This window comes from Microcaecilia unicolor, chromosome 1 (genome assembly GCF_901765095.1).
Source record: "Microcaecilia unicolor chromosome 1, aMicUni1.1, whole genome shotgun sequence".
Lineage (NCBI taxonomy): Eukaryota > Metazoa > Chordata > Amphibia > Gymnophiona > Siphonopidae > Microcaecilia > Microcaecilia unicolor.
Genome location: NC_044031.1, coordinates 375698512 through 375721630, shown reverse-complemented (window position 1 = coordinate 375721630; position 23119 = coordinate 375698512). Strand labels below are relative to the sequence as shown.

Here is a 23119-nt window from a genome sequence, read left to right as displayed (position 1 = left end):
AGTATTATGTTCAATTCTGGTCACTGTATCTCAAAAATGATATAGTGGAATTAGAAAAGGTTCAAAGAAGAGCAACCAAAGTAATAAAGAGATGAACTTCTCCCATATGAGGAAAGGCTAAAAAGGTTAGGCTTCTTCAGCTTGGAAAAGAGATTGATGAGAGGGGATATGATTGAGGTCTACAAAATCCTAAGTGGGGTAGAAATGAATCAATTTTTCACTCTTTCAAAAAGTATGAATACCAGGGGACATGCAATGAAATTACATGGAAATACTTTTAAAACAAATAGGAGGAAATATATTTTTCACTCAAAGAATCGTTAAGCCCTGGAGCTCATTGCTGGAGGATGTGGTAACAGCAGGTAGCATATCTGAGTTTAAAAAAGGTTTGGACAAGTTCTTGGAGGAAAAGTCTATAGTCTGCTATTGAGACAGATATGGGGAAGCCACTGCTTGCCCTGGGATTGGTTTCTGCCAGGTACTTGTGTCCTGGATTGGCCACTGTTGGAAGCAGGATACTGGCCTAGATGGACCACTAGTCTGACCCAGTATGGCTGTTCTTATGCTGTTGAACTTTCACTTGTTTGCCGATATCCTGCCTCCAAGTTCTTAACTTGACATGCTAGATAATTTTCCTTGGTTCAACCCCCTCCCCCATGCATTTCTTTTGAAAAGGTACCAAATTTACCCTCTCCTCCCTGAATCACCCATCAGCTCTGAAAAGTTGAAAAGTCTGATGTTCCCCCTCAAAGACTAACTTTTTTGGTGGAGTTAAGTCCATCATTTTTAAAGTTGTGTGGGGGAGGGGCAGACACAAACTTTGCCCCTCTTTCTCTGTCCCCAAGGCTTTTCTCAGCTTCAAAGAGGTTAAGTCAGACAGTATCCCTAAGCACCCACTATCACAACTTTGGTGACACTAGGTTTAACTGTTCCCAAGTTAAAAGGGGGAGGGGCATACAGATAAAATCACAAACTGGATCACACACAGGTAGTCACAGTGTGATCTCATAAGTCTCTATGTTCTAGAATCTGGAGACTTCTGTTTTAAATACATTAAAAGGTAACTTTTAGCACTTATGTGAAATGTCAAAAATACTGCACAATTTATACCGATTCCAAAAGTGTGAGCGTGTGCGTGTATAGTTACCTACACTACAACTCTGTCCCAGCTCTGGCCAAACTATGCCTCCAGGAATACCTATGTGTGTGAAGTATGCACTTTCTTTTCTATGTGTCTACTGTTATCCCCATGTTATTTTACAAGGTCCATTTCCATCATGCTAAATATTTTATCAAATTACCACCAAAGAGGTAATTTTCAAACTTATTTTCATTTGCTCTCTGCTGCTGCTGGAAATGGGTTCTTTGAAAAAAACTGATCACATTTTGTAGGATAATACATGTGCCTATGTTTACTGCATTTAGTAGAGGAATTCCTGCATGCAGGTTTAGGATGGAGATTGCAACAGCATTAGTATTTTCTAAAGTACATGGGCAGAAAAAGTAGATGAAAGTGACTACAGGTATTATTTTTTAGAGTGAGGTTGTGTGTGAACTTTCACTTTGAAAACTGGAGCAAAGTTCACAGAAGATGTACCTGTGGATTCCACAGCTATGTAGGTAGTACGGAAAAAAAAACATTTCTTTATAATCTGGATAATCTCTCAGCAACACTTGTCAGTGAAAGCATGGCTCTTGAATTTACAACCAGAAATTCTACAGATGTGCTTCTAAGGGCATGGGGGTCTCGCAATATATGAACTATAACAAAAAAGTCACCTTTCCTTCTGGAAATATAGAAACATGACGGCAGATAAGAGCCAAATGGCCCATCCAGTCTGCCCATCCACAGCAACCAATATCTCCTCCTTTCCCTAAGAGATCCCAAGTGCCTGCCTCACGCTTTCTTAAATTCAGACACAGTCCTCATCTCCACCACCTCCACTGGGAGGCAATTCCACACATTCACCACCCTTTCCATGAAAAAGTATCTCCTTACTCCTGAGCCTATATCCTCTTAACCTGATCCTATGCCCTCTCATTTCAGAGTTTTCCTTTATTTGAAAGAGGCTCACCTCCTGTACCTTAATGCCACAGAGGTATTAAAATGTCTTTATTATTTCTTCTTTTTCCTGCCTTTCTTCCAAAGTATATATATATATATATATATTGAGAGCCTTAAGTTTGTCCCCATACACTTTATGAAAGAGACCACTGACCAGTTTAATAGCTGCCCTCTGGACCGACTCCATTCTGTTTATATCTTTTCGTAGGTGCAGTCTCCAGAATTGCATACAGTATTCTAAATGGGGCCTCACCAGAGACTTACACAAGAGCACTATCACCTCTTTTTACCTGCTGCCCATTCCTCTCTCTATGCACCTGAGCATCCTTCCGGGTTTGAATGTTGCCTTTTCTATCTGTTTGGCCACCTTGAGGTCATCAGACACAATAACCCCCAAGTCTCGCTCTTCTGTTGTACACAGAAGTACTTCACTCCTTATACTATACCTTTCCCTTGGATTTTTGAAACCTAAGTGAATGACCCTGCATATTTTAGCATTAAACCTGAGTTGCCAAATGCTGGACAATTCTTCAAGTTTTGCCAGATTTCTCCACATGCCATCCATGCCCTCTGGGGTGTCTACCCTATTACAAAGTGTGGTATAGTCCACAAAGAGACAAACCTTACCAGACAGTCCTTCTGCAGTATCACTCACAAAGATGTTAAAAAGAGCAGGCCCAAGGACCGATCCCCATGGTACACCACTGATAACATCCTTTTCCTCGGAACAAACTCCATTTTACCACTACCCTCTGTCTCCTTCCACTTAACTTGTTTTTAACCCAGTCAGTCACTTTAGGGCACTCAATTTATCAGTCTCCTAAGATGATTCGGTCCTTAAATACAAGTTACTCTCTTCCCAAAACCAAATGGGATTCTACTCACCTTTAGGTCCAAGTGGGCTATTCTGCAGTTATGGAGGTACTGCACAGCTTCCAGAATCTCCCTGAGGTACACTGTAACTTTCTCCTCAGTGAGGTTCCCCCAGCGCACAACATATTCCAAGAGACGACCTTGGTCAGCCCTGTCAAATTAAAGACAACAATTCAACTGAATAAAGAATTAAAAATAATTTACTGCTGAGCATCACAACATTACTATATATATGTATTTTTTAAAATTTTTGCTGATTACCAAGAGGGCAAATTTAAAAGCCACTTTTGCACATAAAGCAGTATTTTGGGTACAGAACTCTGCCTGTCCCCACTGATTGAAAACACAATATTGAAGCACACACCCCCTCCCCCCCCACTGGCAGCAATACAGTGGAAGGACTCCAGCTTGGCTTAGACAGATCAATGCCAGAAATAGTTTTTAAGGTTGATGATGTGGAGGAACTGAAAGAAATGTCAGTGAACCTGAAAGATGTAGAGCCAAATTGATAAATTAAAGAGTAGTAAATCACCTGGACCAGATGGCATACACCTTTGCGTACTGAAAGAACTCATACATAAAAACTGCTGACTTGCTGTTAGTGATCGGTAACCTGTCGTTAAAATCATCTATAGTACCTGAAGATTGGAGGGTGGCCAATGTAATGCCAATTTTTAAAAATGGTTCCAGGAGTGATCTGGGAAATTACAGACCGGTAAGCCTGACTTCAGTGCAGTGCAAAACAGTGGAAACTATTATAAATAATAAAATTGTGGAACACATTGTGATAAGTAAGAGGCTGTCCTATCCGGGGTAAGCCACTAGATGGCGCTGTTCCCCTAAAAATGTCCAAGGAAAATGTCCGGGTGAGCCACTAGAGGGAGCCAGTAGGGGCCGGGATAGGTGGAGGTTGCTAGGACTGGGGAGAGTCCTGGGGGTGGCAACAGGTGTAGCCGGTTATGGGCTGGGTCCTGTGTAGCTAATTAACCCCTTTATACCCACCTGGGTGTTGCAAAGGGGAAAAGGAAGAGAAGTGAGCTGGCAGCAGAAGAAGAGAGATTCCCCCTGGAAGATACTGGCTAACCTTATGGACTTGTGGTGGACTGGGTGTCCAAAGGAGACAAGCAGGCTGAAAATCCTGGGGTAAGAAGGCCCTAAAGCATTAGTGTTGGACTGTGTGTCTTCAGTACTTATATGAACTGTGTGTTCAAAGGACTGTGTGGCCCAAGTACTTGTAAAGAACTGTGTGTTCAAGGGAAGGACTGTGTGTCCCAAGTACGGGCAAGAACTGTGTGTTCAAAGAAGGGGGGACTGTGTGTCCTAGTACTGAGAGAAGCAGGCTGCAAAGCCTGGGGTTAGAAGTCAGTACTGAGCCCATGTATCTGTGTGGGGAGACTTAGTGTGAAGACCTATGAAAGTATAAAGTATTAAGCTAGAAGAAGTGTGCCCAGGGGCTGGAATAAAGAGTTGCCTGAGGAATATGCTGTTGGTGAGACCTGTCTAATTTGCTTAGTGAGAACCAGGTCACCCTGAGCGAGAAGGGGTAGCCCACTAATCTGCATATGATCTGCATATTGAGAACCAGGTCACCCTGAGTGAGAAGGGGGATATCACAACATAGACAAACATGGTTTAATTGGACATTCAACATGGATTCAGCCAAGGGAAGTCTTGTCTCACCAATTTGCTTCATTTCTTTGAAGGAATAAATGAACATATCAATAAAGGTGAGCCAGTTGAAGTAGTGCATCTAGATTTTAAGAAAGCTTTTGACAAAGTTCCTCACGAGAGACCCCTGAGAAAATTAGAGTTATGGGATAGGAGGCAATGTTCTGTTGTGAATTATGAATTGGATATTGGACAGAAAACAGAGAGTAGGGTTAAATGGCCATTTTTCTCAATGAAGGATGATGAATAGTGGAGTGCCACAGAGATCTGTACTGGGACTTATGCTATTTAACATATTTATAAATGATCTGGAAATCGGAACAAGTGAGGTGATTAAATTTGCAGATGACCCAAAACTATTCAAAGTTGTTAAAACCCATGTGAACTGTGAAAAATTGCAGGAGAACCTTAAGAAATTGAAAGACTGGACATCCAAATGGCAGATAAAATTTAATATGCACAAATGAAAAGTGATGCACATTGGGAAGAATAATGCAAATCATAATTACCTGATGCTAGGGTCCACCTTTGGAGTCAGCAATCAAGAAAAAGATCTAGGTGTCATTGTAGACAATATGCTGAAACCTTTTGCCCAGTGTGCGGTGGCGGCAGCAGCCAAAAAAGCAAACCGCATGCTAAGTATTATTAGGAAAGAGATGATAAATAAGACTAATACTACTGTAATGCCTCTGTAGCACTCTATGGTGCAACCTCACCTTGAGAATTGCATTCAATTCTGGTCACCACATCTCAAAAAAGATAGTGGAATTAGAAAAGGTTCAAAGAAGAGCGATCAAAATGATAAAGGGGGATGAAACGCTTTTCATATGAGGAAAGGCTAAAGAGATTATGGTTCTTCAGCTTGGAAAAGAGATGGCTGAAGGGAGATAAGATTGAGGTCTACAAAATCCTGGGTGGTGTAAAAGTGCTTCAATTTTTTACTTTCAAAAAGTACAAAGACTAAGGAACACTCAACGAAATTACATGCAAATACTTTAAAAACAAACAGGAGGAAATATTTTGTTTTTACTCAACAAATAGTTAAGCTCTGGAACTCATTGCTGGAGGATGTGGTTAACAGCAGTTAGAGGATATAGATTTAAATGTGGTATGGACAAGCTCCTGAAGGAAAAGTGCTATTGAGATAGACATGGGGGAAGCCACTGCTTGCCCTGGGATTGGTAGCATGGAATGTTGCTGCTATTTGGGTTTCTGCCAGATACTTGTGAACCAGATTGGCCACTGTTGGAGACAGGATACTGGGCTAGATGGAGCATTGGTCTGATCCAGTATGGCTATTCTTATGTTCATCCAAGCACAACTGACAACCCATGCCTGCTTAGCAGGGGGCAAAGGCTGAGGGGGAATGAATCCAGGGGGTTGAAAAAAAAATGGCAGCAGTGCCCTGAGAATCTCATGTCCCATACCTGGGGGTTCTTGCCCCATCCAGGCCTCGAGTCCTACCAAGGCCCTCTAAAATCACTTTGGCAATCACGAGCTCACCACCAAGAACGTAGGGTCTTGATGCTGTGGTAGTTGCTACAGTGCTAGGCAACTACTCTGGGACAGCTTCAAAGACGTGCGGAGCTGCGCCTTACGGCCATGGCCATGCCCTGCACATAGGGCAAGCTGATCCAGCTGTGCCAGACATGAGACTGCCACAGGAACCTGCAGCACCATGTGGGTATGCTGCCGGTCCTTCCACCAGATCAGTGAAGAAAAGAATTCTCCCCAAACAGCAGCCCAGGAAGTCGCAGGCAAACCAGTCCTCCCCCGCTGGAGCTCTCTCTCTCTGTAGCTTTTTAAAAATTTGTTAGTTTGGGGGTTTTTTATTAACAAAATGTATTTGGCTGCAACAGGCAACCTAGGCAGACCCAGCAAAAGCTATTAAAAAAAAAAATCTTTGCACCACAGGCTCCTTTCCTTCTTTGAAAGGGTAAGAGAAAGGGGATGAGACTTGATATACTGCCTTTCTGTGATTACAATCAAAGCATATTATATACAGGTACTTATTTTGTATCTGGGGCAATGGAAGGTCACAAGGAGCTGCAGTGGGAACCGAATCCAGTTCACCTTCTGCAGTTACCACTAGACTACTCCTCACTCCACTCCACCAGAGCAGGTGAATAGCACTGCAAGGGACTCCAGCAGCATCAAGATTGCTCACCACTTGGTGATCAGCTCATGATGTAATGAAGAATCAAGGGCCCAGGGACCTCACAAGGTCTGGACCACATGCTGAAGAGACCCAGCCCACTGGCAAGCGTCTTGAGCTCAGGGGTAGAAAGACCCCTATTCTCAACCAGGCAGCAGCCTATAGACCGAGCCTGGCAGAGAAAAACACCAGCCACAGGGATTCAACCAGCGAGAAACCAGCCAGTCTGGGCCCATGGGAATCAGGACAAAAAAAAACAAGAACAGCTGTACCAGTCCAATCTACACCATCTGCTGCTAGTAACCTGCTTTTACTGGTGTGATTACTGGAATCTGTGTTTTTCTCTACCTCCATCTGCTGGTCAAGTGGGAGGGGGGGAGGGGGTATAAACCATTAGTGTGGACTGGTTTAGCAGGAGGGTAAGGAACAAGCTTTCAATTAATCCAATGAGGAGTAAAATCTGACCTAACCAGAAGGGTCACTAGTCCCATGAATAGGATTGTAGGAGGAGGATGATCCAGAAGAGAAAAAAAGAAGAGAACCAACTTGACCCATAATCATCGCTCTCACCTAACCACTACACCCCAAAAAGTGTAAAATTATTTTGAAATTACACATACAGCTCAAGTACAAGGATATAGCTGGTGGGCGTTTCAAAGGTGTCAAGGAGGCTGATGAGCTGGGGGTGCTGGAGGCTCTGCAGGACTCCGAGCTCATGGGTCACTTGGTCACGCTTCATTAACTTCTTGTTCACAAACTTAGTGGCTACTGCTTGCTTGGTTCCCTTCTGATCACACTTCTTCACGACAGAAAACCGGCCCCTGTGAGAAAGATCCAAAATCCTGTCAGATACATTAATTCAATGTTTCATCAACTCAACAGCTTTATATGTCAGATCATTTTTGCTTCAGATTTAGTAATATGAATGCAAATGAACTACACCTGAAATGAATATTAGCCCATAATAGGAATCATTGAGAGTATCAGCTGCCAGAAATACCTTTGTCCATTAGAAATATACGCTTAAACGTCACAAAAGACAACCATGTTTGTTACTAAATAAGATAATAAATTGTGCAATTCCTTTGTTAGTCTCACTGTTCCCTGTCCTGCTGTAAAAGAAAAAGTTCTGCATCTCATTTCTTCATAACAAAATAGTAGGGATGTGCATTTGATAGCACACATTCAGTTTAATGTTGCATCTCAAAAGGAGACATTAGGTCTTACCTGATAATTTTCTTTCCATTAGTCCTCCCACTACGCCACAACCTGTGGAACTCACTGGCCTCACGTGATTTTTGGCCCACTCTTCCCCAAACTCCTGAAGTTGTCCTCCCACTGGAGGGCCAGCCTTGTGATGCTCTGGAGGCATTGGGCATTCTAGCTGATTGAGAGGACTTCCTGTCTGCACAAAAGGAAGACTGGTATGCCTGAAAGTGGGACTTCTGACCATATTGCTCATGACCAGGCCAGTACCGTCTTGGTGTCTCGAAACTGAAGCCCTGTGAAGAGAAGTTACCAGAAGCTTTTGGCTTATCCTCCAGCAACCACTGTGGCTTAGTTTCCCTCAGTTCTTACACCAAGTTACTGAGATCTTCTCCAAATAGCCACTTGTCTCAAAAGGGTAGTTTAACTAGATGCGACTTTGACACTGCATCCACTGCCCAATAGTTGCAGATGTGCTGTGACAGCCAAAGATATACTGCAGGCCATAACTTGTAACATGTCATAAATAGCAGCCGCCAAGTAGATCAACCCCACTTCCAGCTGGGCATTATGACGCTCGTCTTGTGTTGCTGACTGCTTATGCCACTTCAAGTATGCTCTTGCCATGAATGAGCTGTACACTGTCGCTTGAAGGCCCAAAGAGGCCACTTCATAGGCTTGTTTCAGCAAGCCTTCTAGCTTCCTATCCTGTAAGTCTTTTAGGGCAATGCCTCCTTCCACTGGCATGGTGGTCTTCCTGGTTATGGCAGTGACTAAGAAGGCCTCCCTGAGAAGTTGAAATTTAGCTTCCTCCTCTGGAACTAATGGGTGAAGATGAGCCATGGCTCTTCCCACTCTCAGCCCTGTGTTCGGTGAGACCCATTCTGCTGCAATCAGGTCCTGAATGTCTGGATGCATTGGGAAGGCCTTAAAAGGACATCTAAGCTTTCTCATTATCAACAAAGATGGAACTCCTGATGTTGAAGAATTAAGCTCCTCTCATTGGAAAGTACCACCACTGCCTCAGAAATAAGAGTACCAAGCTCCTCTTTATGAAACAAATTCAGTACTTTTGGATCATCCCCCTCCTCAGGAGAGAGCTCTCCCTCCTCTAACGGCTCCTTCAATGATGGCTCCTCTGAATAGACCAAGGCCACATCAGATTAGGAGGAGAAGCAGAGACAGTCTCATCTACCTACTCCTGCAGGTCTAAACCCGATCTCTTAGGAGCCGGAGGGGCAGCAGGATGAGAAACTGAAGCACCCTGCAGCAAATCTATTCATCCCTGCTTTTCTACATAGGCCAGGTGTAAGAACAATATAAACTCAGGAGAAAACAAAGATCCCAAAGCAGCGGAATGCTCTGTCGGATCCTGAGGCTATAAAAGGGAGACTGTGCTCTGGGCACGATCAGACAGAGGGTGCTCCTTACTGCCAGTTGGCCCCAACAAAATAGCGCCTGTTCCCATGCTCTCCTGCATCAAACTGTGCACCGGCCTTGCTGAAGAGCCTGAAGATCCAGGCATATGCGCCAAATCCAAAGATGTGCTGCTGTTGCTGACCATTTAGTCTGTGTCCCGTGGGATTCCCAGCTTGCCCACACTGCAACACCCTGAAGCCTGCGGGTCCAAAAGCAGGAACACTGTTTAACTGCCTCTGTGGGATTCACCATTCACTCTGTCACCAGCGCAGCAAAGTGTCCCAAATGCTCAGTCAGGATCCCCCCTTGCACCAAATAGAACTTGCAGCCTTCCAAGTGTTTCTGGGTCAAACTTTAGTCAGACTTGCCACTGCTGGCTGCTCCCCCGAAGTTCACGGTCTCCAGAAATCTAACCACAGATGAGAAAGGCTCAGGATCAATACTCTGTCCCATGCTATCCAGCAAACCTTTCTTTCTGTTTTTTAGGTTGTGCTGGAAAAGGAGAGCTCCACTGGGGAGAAGTGAAGGAAGGGAAGAAGTAAATTCATGGGGCACCAGAGACAGGGATCTGAAAGCCTCCAGATACGACTCTGACCAACTGGACCAGGAGCAAAGCACTCAGAACCAGAGGCTGAAAAGTGTGTCCATCTGCTTGCTGGAGACAGAAAATACTAAGGAACTGGACTGGATGCCAAGAGAGATATGTTTTAGCTCAGTTTTCAGTTCTCCATCTCCACCTGCTGGTTGATGGACACAACTACCCCACTGGTTCTGGAATAGTGTGGAAAACCGAATTCATGAGAGACCAGTAATGCCATCCTACAAAAATTAATGTATTATTGACATGCTGCTTTGGCTCCAGTGGAAAATCCTCCTAGTTAATCTTAAGCCCTCTGCTCTTGTAATCCGATTTCAGATGTGAATTGGGGCCCTAAAGTGAGTACCGATAAAACAGAGATGGGTCCAAAAAAGAAAAGAGTGGTGGGTTAACCCTGTGGCCACCTAAAGGGTCTGTCCCAGCACTCAGGCCCAATACCACCTGTGCACGTGCTGTACTCTGGGATACCCTTCCTCCCACCTGCTGAATTACGTTTGCCTCTGGGAGAGCCTCCTACCTGCAACTTAATTCCCTATTGGTTTCTAAAGACACTGGGGCCACATTTCCAGGGGTCCCACAGTTCCTAGAAAGCATCCACAGACCCAAAACACAAACTACCAGGATTCTTAGTCAGTCCACGACAGCAGAGTCACTAAACTAATAGGTTTATTGTTACAGTAAAACAGTGAACGTTTGAAAAAAAACTAGGTGAAAAAAGTACAGCAAGCAAAACAAGGATCAACATTAAAACTATTTAATACTTGTTACTACCTGGGTAGCACCTGGGGAGTTAAGGAACCATAGCTGCTCACAGGTCATAAAATATAACTGCTCACAGGGCCTCAGTGAAGAAATCTCTCTTTCTTCTCTCCTTATCTGAGACTAAAGATTAACTCATAGCTAGGCAGGAAAAAACTGTCACTTCTGTAACAGCTTTACACCCCCCCCCCCCCAGTCACTATCTGCCGATCAAATAAGGGAAATGCACTTAATGAAATAATTAATACAGTTCACAGGCTTGGAAAACCACAGTTTCACCACAAGTGGATCTTAAAGAATATTCATATTTTGGAACTGACATATTGTAGCACATTTTCTGGAGTTTACTGTGAGGCAGTGTGTGTTTCTGGTGGTTAAAAATACAGTGAAGGGGATATAGGGTGCAAATATATGCACACATTACTCTTCATTCTGAGTAGACAGCAGGAGTTTGCTGATTTTACCAAGTACCTTTTGGGATTGCCGTAACAGTAAATGGAGCCATAATTATAGTGCATTCTGTACTAGAAGCCCTGTGGAAGTTATAGCAAGCAGACCTAAAAATCCTTCCCTCAACTGCTTTGCAATGAGAGACCACCACTAGGAGCAGAAAGGGAGAGGAGGAAAAAAGGCTGTGAAACTGCTCCAACAATGAACAAAGGGGTATGCTGTGGCTCTAACGTGTGCCGTTAGCAGCCACCGAGAACTTCATGCAAGTGTATTACAATGAGCTCATTAGTATTCTAATGAGAATTCCGGGCGATGCACAGCTCCAGAATGCCTAACTCTAACAAGCTAATTTTATGGCTGATCTGGAAGAGGAGGGAAACACAAACAGGCAGTTTGAGAATTCTGGCGAAGTTCTTCAGCTTGCTTGTTGCAAAACTCTGACAGAAAACAAACAGTGCTGGAGACCTAATATCCCATGAGAAGGCAAATAAGAACCCTCTCAAACGACAGGATAAATTATTATTATTATTATTATTTATTGCATTTGTATCCCACATTTTCCCACCTATTTGCAGGCTCAATGTGGCTTACATAGTTTTGTTATGACATTGTCATACAGGGTATCAGATACAATTAGTGATGTGCAAAGATTAAGTGAAGGGGAGAAAGAAGGAGAGTGTTAGGCTGGTAAGTATAGAAGGTGGGTTTTCATAACTGGGTGGTTGGTGAGGTGGATTAGTATGGTTGTGGGTTCTCTTTGTATGCCTTGTTGAAGAAATATGTCTTCAGAGATTTGCAAAAGTTGTTTATGTGCACACCTGATACTGCTGTAAAGATTATTTTGTTTTTAAATTTTATTTGTTGCATTTGTATCCCACATTTTCCCACCTATTTGCAGGCTCAATGTGGCTTACATTATGCCGTAGTGGCGATCGCCATTTCCGGGATGAGAAATACAATTTTCTATTAGTACTCTGGAAAATATCCTTACACTGGCTCAGGAGAAAGGAAGAAACAGCAGGAAAGGAAAAATGGGAGGTGGGAGGAGAACACTCAGACACCTTCGGTTCCAAATAAATGAACAGGCTCTCCATTATTATTATTTTTTATATAGAGCATACATTTTCAAGAGAGACACCCTTTCCTCAACTGAGGCCCAGTTTCTCCATCTGGCTCAGGAGTAATCCAACTAATTTAGAAGTTATACAGTCAGACTATCACTATCTGCTGGGACAGAGAAATACTGAGGAGCTAAGGCTGCATGGAGTCCTTATAGGGTAGAGCTCACATTCTTGTTCTCTGTCTACATTTGCTAGTTGACAGCATAACCCATAGGTTCTGGACTGGTCTGGTGTGGATGCTAAGAAATATGCAAACAGGAGAAAAAGCTCTTTAAAGGATTAGATCAACAAGCAAGGAAGAACAAGTGGTAAATGCACAAATACAGTGGGAAATATAAAGTGTTACTATAGGAACCATACCTAGACAAAGGAATAGTTTTTTTTTTTTTGTTACATTTGTACCCCGCGCTATCCCACTCATGGCAGGCTCAATGCGGCTTACATGGGGCAATGGAGGGTTAAGTGACTTGCCCAGAGTCACAAGGAGCTGCCTGTGCCGGGAATCGAACTCAGTTCCTCAGGACCAAAGTCCACCACCCTAACCACTAGGCCACCTGAAACATAATTAAGGTGAGGAAAACAAACTTCTTCCTGTGAGACTGTTATTGGAATGCTTTGATGTTTCACTTATGTATACTGTTATTTATCAAAAGGTCAATATAAAATCCCAAATCCTGAATATAAATGGACCAAGATGTAGGGTCAGTGAGTTGTGAAGGCAGTTTCCCTTTAGGTGGGTATCCTTCTCTTTCAAGTACTTTCGGGGGGGGGGGGGGGGGGGGGGGGGAACGACATGTGGTAAGTGACAAAGGTAAAATGCTTTATGTGAATCATAATTCTTTAATCAAGTGTGTCCCAGGACTTGGTAAGATTGAAGTTGTAAATATGGTTCTTCTTCTGAAGCCGATTTATTTATTTTAAATACTTTCAAGCAGAAGTTCCCCCTAAATGTTTCAGTACCTGTATAAAAGTTTCATTTGGTTTAAATGGAATAAACAACCATCCAAGGGTTGCTAAAACCATCATGTTTTTTTCTAAAAGGAGGGAGGTTTTGAGGTACTCAACCTGGAAAGTATTAACACACTGCCCAGTTGAAAAGTACTTCTGGAATGGCAACCTGAAGAGGTTAAACAGGTAGAATTAGCATCATGCAGATGAGGTCCTAATGTTTCAGCTTCTGTGAGTGGTGCAGGAGAGAAGGGTTCTAATTAAAAAAAAAAGGCAATCCCTTCTTGCCCTAACCATGAAAATTTTGTTGACACATAAAGAGGGGCTACTTGAGGGTGACTGATGCTCCATTCATATCCTTATCAGATATAATCGTGAGTTTAATCTGAGAAGGGACTATAACATTTTCCATCATTAGGAAGAGATGGATTTAAGCTGCCTTGGGCAGTTTTTTCAAGGGCAAGTACTTGAGTTTGGAGAGTTAAGTGACAGATAAGCTCTTACCCAGAGTTTATTTTCCCTATTTACATCTCAAACAGTATCTCACTAGCACTGAGATCCAAAAGGCTATGAAGGGAGAGAGATCATTTGCGGCCCTGCTCAATGGTACAAGGAAGGAGGGAGGGACTGATCTCAAGACTATACACGACATTTAATTTAAGAGGTAATAAATACCTTGAGTACACATATGATTAGGAAAAGTGCTTAATGAGGATATTGGGGGATAGAGAATGGAAGGTGATATCCGACAGAACAGTTAAGCTAACAATTAGAAGCCAGGTGATAGAAAATTGATATAAATAGATGTGATGGTATTATACTTCAGAGTCTTTAAAAGATGTGACAATTGTGGCTGGAGGAGTTGTGGGTCAAAGCGAACCTTCGAACAAATTTGATGGAATTGTCTGGTAATACAGAACTATTCAAAACAGGTGTTTGATTTCTGGAGCATATTGACTAAAAAGATGATTCCTAAAGAAATAAAAGAGTGGCTCTATTTAAAGTGCAGAGGAATTGAGGATAAATTCTTTAGATTGGAGGTCACAGCTGCTCAATGCTTACATGAAATGAATCAGCTAAGAACTTTGAGTACTAACAAGCGACAGCAATTTGAAGACACCTAGGTATGTTTTATGGAGTATACTAGACCAATGCTGGGTAGGGGGTTACATACGATGACTTACTGGTGATATCTGAAGATGACAAAGAAGGTAGATGTGTTGTAAAAACCTAGGGTGGGGTATGGGGGTTCAAATGTTATTGTATAGATTCCATGCTGCTTATCCCAGAAATAAGCAGTGGATTTTCCTCAAGTCCACCTTAACGGAACTTCAAGGAACTTGTCCAAAACATTTTAAAACCCTGCTATACTAATGGCTTTTACCATATTCTCTGGCAATGAATTCCAGAGCTTAATTATACACTGATTGAAGAAACACTTTCTCTGTGTGCCCCCTAGTCCTTGTATTTCTGGAAAGAGTACAACAAGAGATTTACGTCTGCTCATTTTATAGATCTTTATCATATCTCCCTTCAGCTGTCTCTTCTCTAAACTGAAGAGCCCTAACCTCTTTAGCCTTTCCCCATAGGGGAGACATTCCATCCCCTTTGTTATTTTATGCAATGTTCTGGACACAAAGGAAGAACACATTGTTAAAGTGCATTTGTACTACGGTCTTTAGTATGCGCAGAGATACTGGCCCCGATATTCAGTGCCACTTTAGAGCCAGAAATGGCTCCTGGCTGGTTAAATAGCACTTAGCTAACTGCTAATATTCAGTGCATGATAACCGGTTATCTCTGCTGAATATTAGCACTTAGTGGCAAGCCACTAACTGGCTATGTCGAGCGACTTAAGCGATTAAGTGCAAATATTCAGTGCTAACCAGCTAAGTTTAGCGGTTGATACCACATAAATAGCAGGCCTATCTTTAACCACTAAGTACTTATCGGTTAGCACTGAATATTGGCATAACTGGTTAAGATGCCGTGGACAAAAGTGAAACCAGACATTCAATACTGGTCACCGGTTAAGGCCCAGCACTGAATATCCAGGATCAGCGCAGATAGCTAACCATGCTGCCTGCTGCTGGCTGAATATCAGGGGAATTGATTGAATTTTAAAAAATTTGGTGGAAAAAAAATTGCAAGCATACAATTGGCAAGCAATAAGTTCTGCGTTAAACCAAATGTGTGAAATGTACCCTGAAAAAAATTATCTAAAAATCAAGAAACTTTCTAAAAAATATCAAAAAATGAACTGAAATATTTGTGCCTGCAACATATTCTTAGACAATAGGCATGAGATAAATAATACCTGCCAAGCTCAGCCACCTCACTGTACAGAGATTCAAAATTGTCCTTCCATATTATTCTGATTCCATCATTCCCAAGACCTGCAGCCAAAAAAAAAAAAAAGATTTATACTATGTCCAAAAAACAGCACTATAATGGTCCATCACAGGCTTTGAAAATATACTTCAAAAAAATGTAAGGCACATTTTGATAACGAGTTAGGATAAAAACAGATGAACAACAGTTAATACAAATAGCTGATCTACAATGAAATATAAGAACATAAGAATAGCCATACTGGGTCAGACCAATGATCCATCTAGCCCAGTATCCTGCTTCCAGCACTGGCCAATCCAGGTCACAAGTACCTGGCAGAAACCCAATTAGTAGCAACATTCCATGCTACCAATCCCGGTGCAAGTAGTGGCTCCCCCTATGTCCATCTATGGACTTGTCCTCCAGGAACTTGTCCAAAGCCTTTTTTTTTAAACATAGATACTGAATTCCATCCTTTAAACCTGCTTGACAATAAGTTTTGGATACAAACAGATTCTGAGCTTGAGTTGCAACTAGCAGAGCTCCTATTAATTTCAAATTGAGATGATGGGCTCAAATGGGACAGACCCCGGTGACTGCAACACCTATAAGGCAATGTTCATTGATCCTATGGACCGTCCTACGATGTGCTCTTGACCAAACCAATTGTTTATATAGATTGGAAACGTATGTACCCCGTCAATCATTGCTAGACATTTTGTGAATATTGCTGAAGCTAGGCCAAATGGCAGTGGAGAAGTAGCCTAGCACAGTGGTTCCCAAACTTGCTCCTGGAGCCACCCCAGCCAGTCAGGTTTTCAGGATATCTGCAATGCATACTCATGAGAGAGATCTACATGCAGTGGAGGCAGTGTATGTGAATATCTGTCATGAATATTGTGATAAACACAGGGACTGCCCTACCCTGAGGAGGCCGCTAGATGGCGCTCTCCTCCCAGTAATAGGAAAAATGTCATGTTATGGTCCCTAGAGGGAGCTCCAATTGGGGACATCAGGGTAGTGTCCTGAAGGGGTCAGCAGAGGGAGCTCCAAACTAAGGCCTGTGGAGAGAAGGACACCCAGAAGGTGCTGGATTCTTCCAGTATTAGGAAGGGGGGGGGGGGGGCCCAGGAAGGGTGTGTGGTGGGCTAGGAGCAGGCCTATATAAGCAGTACTTCCTGGGGAGCTAAAGAGAGAGGATGGGGGGGGGGGGGGGGGGGGATCTGCAATGACCAGAGCCTGAGGAGTACCAGAAGGAGAAAGTGAAGGACGAAACATGCTGGAGGAGAGCTCCTGGAAGGGTTAGGAGAAGGTTCCCTCACAATCCCCAAGAGGTACTTACCTGGCAGTGGCCAGGATGTATGACAGGATGTATTGTGTGAGTTGAAAGCAACTAACAGCCGTGGGGTGGAGGATAGGACGATAAAGTTGTGGAGAGTGAAGAGTGTCCTATCCAGGGGTGGAGGCTGTTAGACCCTGAGACCCAGGTTCCCCACAGTAGATGACTCAGTGAGAGAACTTGTGATAAGTGAATAACGGCTGGAAAGAAGGGGTTTCCACAAGACTGGAGATAGTCTAATAAATTGAATTTGCATTTTGATGACTGTCTCATTTGCATATATGTGAAGGCTGGAGAATCCTAAGTGAAGTTCCAGGAGAGTGCAAGGGGTCACGGCCCGTGGATCAGAGGGGTGACCGGGGCACACTGGACCGGACAGGGGAGGATTTCCAGCCGTAGGAAGGAATGCCCAAACAGTCACCCCGATTAAGGCAGGAGCCCCAGATATAGAGGTGGGTGCTTGCAAATGACTGGGAAAAGACCAGCTGGAGTCCTGCTCAGGAGCCTGAGGCCAGGGGGAGAGCAGGAAGGGCCTGTGTCTTTACAAACTGTACTGAAGCCAAGTACTAGGGAGCCTCAAGAGGGCTTAGTTCAAGAATATTCTGAGGGGGGAAGATAAAGGAAACCCCTTTGTGTTTAACTGTTTTGCTTCTGTGCTGTAATTTAACTGGCTAGAAATAACTTCTGGCTGGTTAAATCACTTGTTTGGTGACTATTTGCTGATATTCCGCAGTACTTAATCAGTTACTACCGTTGAATATCACCACAGAGTGCTAAACTCAAAGCCGGCTATTTTGTAGGCAGTCCGGGGTGGAGTCAGCACTTATGTGATTAAGTGCCAATATTCAGCACTTAACTTCCTAAGTTTAGAAGATAAACTGGACTGCAGAAAAGTCAGTCTTATCTTTTTGCTTTAAGGGCTAGATTTCCGTGCGGAAATCTAAGCGTATTCTATGAAGTATGCTTTAATTTAGGCGTACATTATAGAATATGCCGTGTTGCTCCTTGTAACAAAATTTAGTCGCAGTCAATTACGCCAACTAAAACCTGGTGCAAATTCAGACGCCTAAATTAGGAGCGGAGTGGGTGTATTTAACAGGGAACATAGATTTTAGAAACGCCCATGACCCGCCCATTCCACTCCTACAACCATGCCCACTTTTCAACTATGCAACTTAGAATTTACGCGCCCGACGTTACAGAATACGTTTAGCAAGTAGTGTGTGTAAATTCTAATACCAATTAGTGCTAATTGCTTAACATCCAATTATCAGCACCGATTAGCTTGTTAACTAAGATATGCGTATCATTATGGAATACGCTGCATAGGATCATGGGATTAAAGCATTCCAGCAGATTAGCAAATTGACAAATACATTCAGCTACTAAAAGCTGACTGAAATGGATATGTTTTTAATAACACCTTCAATGAAGAAAAAAAAGACTCTTTATGCAGAAGTATGGGGCAAAGCATTCCAAAGAGTAGGTCCCACCACAATTATTTATCATCCTTTGAAGTGTCTGGGATGGCATTACTCAAAATGAGGGAACAGTCAATAAAGACTATGGACTGGAACAGGGGATGTAGGGCTGCAAATATGGAAATAAAAAACGGAGGTGGGGGGGGGGTGGAGATACTGTATGAAGGGTCTTAAACACCAAAAGTAACACTTTGTATGTTATACATTGGTCTACTGGAAGCCAATGTCTGACTTTCAACAATGGAGTCACATGATCATATTTTGCAGAGTGGAAAAGTAATTTCCACTACATTCTGTATCATTTGTAGTTGATTCATCTCTCTCCGACAGATACATTGCAATACTCAAGGTGCACTTGCAGCATGGAGCGATACAGAAGCATTATAATATCGTTTATTTTATTGTTATTTCTTTGATAACAATTCCTAACATTTGCCTTTTTTGGCTGCCATTGCACAGTGGCAGAGTGAGAGGAGTGGCCTAGTGGTTAAGGTGGTGGACGTTGGTCCTGAGGAACTGAGTTTGATTCCCACTTCAGGCACAGGCAGCTCCTTGTGACTCTGGGCAAGTCACTTAACCCTCCATTGCCCCATGTAAGCTGCATTGAGCCTGCCATGAGTGGGAAAGTGCGGGGTACAAATGTAACAAAAAAAAACAAAAAAAAAACCCAGAACATTTCAACACGTTGTCCATAATGACCCTTAGATCTTTTATTTATTTTTTTAGGATCAAGTTATTTTATACCACATGCATTGTTGGTTTAACCATTAATTGATAATAGTTTTGAGATCTTGTTGTGACCTGGATTGCCCACTGCTGGGAACGGGATGTTGGGCTTGATGGACCTTCGGTCTGTCCCAGTATGGCAATACTTATGTTCCTATGAGAGTGTGAATGTTGGGCAAACTGAATGGACTATTCATGTCTTTATCTGTCCTCTACTATATTACTATGTAACTTTTTCCTGGATGATGATTTAATGTGGAATCTAGCATCATGTAGCTATAATCTGGGTTACTCTTCTCTAGGTGCCTCATTTTGCACCTGTCCAGATTACATTTTTTTTTATCTGCCAAAGCTTGTCTAGCTTGGCCTTTCCCTCACCCTTGCAAGTCTGATTTTGGACTGCAGGGGCACCAAGTGGTTGCTCCAAGGCAACACAAGCTTGCCGATTCTAAAGGGGCGCAGGAGAAGAGACAATATCTTCCTGGGTCACATGAGGTGTATTGGTGGTTCTGATCTTGGCATATCCTCTTGCCAGTCAGGTTTTCAGGATATCCACAACAATTAAGCAGTGCTCTCTGCAGGAAAGCTTAGAACGGGCTGCTGCCAAGAGATCTGTCCTCTCCTGAAATCTTGCACCAGTGATAACAAATGGTGGTCCTTCGCCTTCACCTGATCATCCACATCAGTCTCCTTTGATGCCAATGTTGATGGAATGAAATCCTGTACTTAGCTAAGTGTTTCCCAAGTCGGTACTGGCATATCCTCTTGCCAGACAGGTTTTCAGGATATCTATAACAATATGCATGATTTGCATATACTGCCTCCATTGTATGCAAACTTCTTTCACGTATATTCATTCACTATGGATATCCTGAAAGTCTGACTGGCATGGGGGTTCTCCAGGATCAACTTGGGAAACACTGACTTAGGTGATACCTTGTCTTGATAATCTTTACTTGGGTTGAATGTCAATATCGCTAGTGTTTGGTGCAGCTTCAGGGCTTATGGAGGTTGATGCCATTGATGCCTCTTTGGTTGAACTGAGGGGGCCTAAAGAGCCTCTCAAAATGCTCTTGCCAGCCTCAAATACCCCTAGCTAAAAGTTAGGAATATAATACCCAGGTCCTAGACAAGGCAAGCATACTTGTGGATGACTATCTTGACATTCTGCTACTGCTTTAGGTGTACTTTAAGCCACTGGCCGCCTTCACTTTCTGGACACTGATAGTAAAAATGGTCAAAGAGAAATGAATTAATGATAACAATTTTTACTGATGCTGTTTGATGAACTGGTACTGGTGCAGACCACAGCCATACAAAAATGAAGAAAACCTTAAAACTACTGAAAAAAATAGTTAGGGTTTTCATAACGGAAAGACCACCACATATAAGGTGGTCCTTATGTGAAAATTATTTGTTAAGAGGTACTTTTTTGTACTTACAAATCTCTACAAAAAACAAGAACCAAAGGGGTCCTATGTGACAACTGATGCATACACTTAACAGAGCTGTAAGCTTTGTTAACACTGTACCATCTTTGGGCTCTGTTGGGCCATATCATCTGTGTATATGAACTAGTATCTTCTTGTATTTGGTAGAAGGAGAAAATCTGACTTGCTTGCTAATTTTCTTTCCTTAAATCTCTCCAGACCATTCCTGACAAGCAGGTATATACACTCCTACCGGCAGGGGGGAGACTGAGAACTACTGAGTGATGTCGCTTTATCAGGCAGTATGCAGCGCTGAACTCACCAGTATTTCTATTGACAAAACACGAATGATGGAGAACAGACTCCCCCAATAACCCAAAAGGGGAAGGAAACAACCAGACAACAAACTTGACACTGCCAATAGCTTCTCTTCGCCTTTTTCTGCTGATTATTTTTTCCTTTGTCTACCAAAAACAAGCTCTGGCAACATACCTCCACAAATGGCTGCCTGTAAGATCAGAGCAGACACCTCAAACAACCTCTTTAAGAGAACCTCCATACCCACCTTAGGTAATTGTTACCATTAATTCATTTCATTTGCTGTTTCTTGGCCCTGAGGGCCTGACAGCCTTCTAATCTCCTGAAGGGTCCAATGAAGCATGCATAGGCAGACCTTTAAGGCAGAAAGCCCGATGCAAAAGTAGCACAAACTCCAGTGAAAAATGCGAGCCCCCCCCCTCCCTGAATCGCACTTAGTTAAAACTAGGGGCTCATCTGAAGAAGTCAATGCTGCTGCGAGCGCATCTAAAATGGCAGCGTTTCTCATCATTATGTGCGCCTCAGAGCTTCTCTGAGCTGACTCAGCAGCATTTGCTGACTCCTCAGAGGGCGATCGGGTCTTCTGTGAAGAACCAAGAGTCCCTTGTACTGCTGCATCCCCCAATGTTGATTGAGAACAGATGTGGCAAAGGCCCAATACTGGGGAAGCAAGGTGCTGTGCAACAAGTGCTGCAGAGGTACACCTTCTCAGCAGGAGCCACCATAACTACCAATAGGAAGAACTATCCAATGGAGCCCAGCCAAGTTCTTGCTCCATCATGGCACACTGCTGGATGAACCTCTTGAGCCGGAGTGACAACAGTGTGATTCAAAAAGGCTCAAACATGGTAGTGCCTCAAACTGTGTCTTTAGACTTTTTTTTTTTGGTCTGTTGTCAAAGGAGAAGCTGTAACAACACATTTTGATGGGCTCAGTGCTGCACATCATCTAATAAAATGACATTACTCAGTGTCTGCTTGTAGGAGGGCATACAGCCACTTGTCAGGAGTGGTCTAGAATTGATGAGGAATGCCTTTGACAGCCATTAAAAATTGTTTTAAATCTCCTCTCATGCTGCACACCAAAATTAGACTACTGCAACAGGACTGTTTGAGTTTCTGAGCTCTAACACTACATTAAAGCTCAATTGGTAGTCATTGTAGTGTGAAACATTTAGACTAAAAGAAGCCTTCACATTTATTCTCAGAAAGCAATGAGAAATCTCAACCACCACCCCAACAGGTGTTAAAGTAAAATAATTCAAGGCATCAAATTATGTGCGTAAAAATATAGACCCCAATGCCCTTCTTTTAAAAATATTCCTATTATGGGTACCACTAAATGTATACTTTTAGGTGGCTCAATTTCCAATCCACTGCCACAATATAACTTTACTAGCTGTTAAGCCCGTAACAACGGGCTAGTTTTTTGTTTTCCTATGCCCCCCCCCCCCCCCCCCCGGGTCCACCAACCCTGCTCTCTCCCCTGCCCTCCCCCCCCAGCGTGTTTCCCTCAGTTCCGCCCCCTCCTTCCCTCCCTGCTCCCTCCTCCTCCGATTTCCACGCCCATGTCCAAGCCCTCCTCCATATTGGGCTGTACTGCTGGTGGAGGCGGGGCTTGGACTTCTACACTCTTAGTGTTCTGAGTGACTCTACTGCGCATTTGCAGGTGAGTTGGTCACTTGCCGTTTATATGTTTGATTGGGTGCATGTGTGTTTGGGTCAGAGAGTGACTGAGAAAGAAAGTGTTTCTCTCTGATAAAGAGACAGACAGCGTGAGAGTGAGCTCTCACAGTGGTGGTGGTCAGTGGCTCTGTATATCCATTTGTTATAAGCTGCAAATCAGGATTTTTTGTTGTTGTCCCCCTCCCCTTCTTAGAATATTGTGTGTGGGTCTGTGTGTGAGAGTGAGTGAGAAATGAAGTGTGTTTCTGTGGAAAAGAGACTGAGTGTGAGAGTGAGCAGCTAGTGTGTGTGCGTGTGTCTCTGTGTGTGAGTGAGTGAGAGTGCTTGTGAGCTGTTAGTACTCCCTGTCTCAATGGAGGTTCAGTGTCACCTTGTAGTCAGTTGTTGGAGCTGTGTGTCAGTGGAGGTTCAGTGTCTCCTTGTAGTCAGTTGTTGGAGCTGTGTGTCAGTGGAGGTTCAGTGTCTCCTTGTAGTCAGTTGTTGGAGCTGTGTGTCAGTGGAGGTTCAGTGTCTCCTTGTAGTCAGTTGTTGGAGCTGTGTGTCAGTG

At 43.2% G+C, this 23119-nt stretch overlaps 1 protein-coding gene across 1 annotated transcript in view; it reads right to left on the bottom strand.

Annotated features, from left to right (window-relative positions):
- The window catches only part of TRIO (trio Rho guanine nucleotide exchange factor), a 905131-nt gene that overhangs the window by 5435 nt on the left and 876577 nt on the right, over nt 1-23119 (bottom strand). Inside the window, 3 exon segments of the mRNA XM_030209962.1 lie at nt 2951-3089; nt 7382-7582; nt 15580-15658. Coding sequence (XP_030065822.1) covers nt 2951-3089; nt 7382-7582; nt 15580-15658 — 419 coding nt within the window.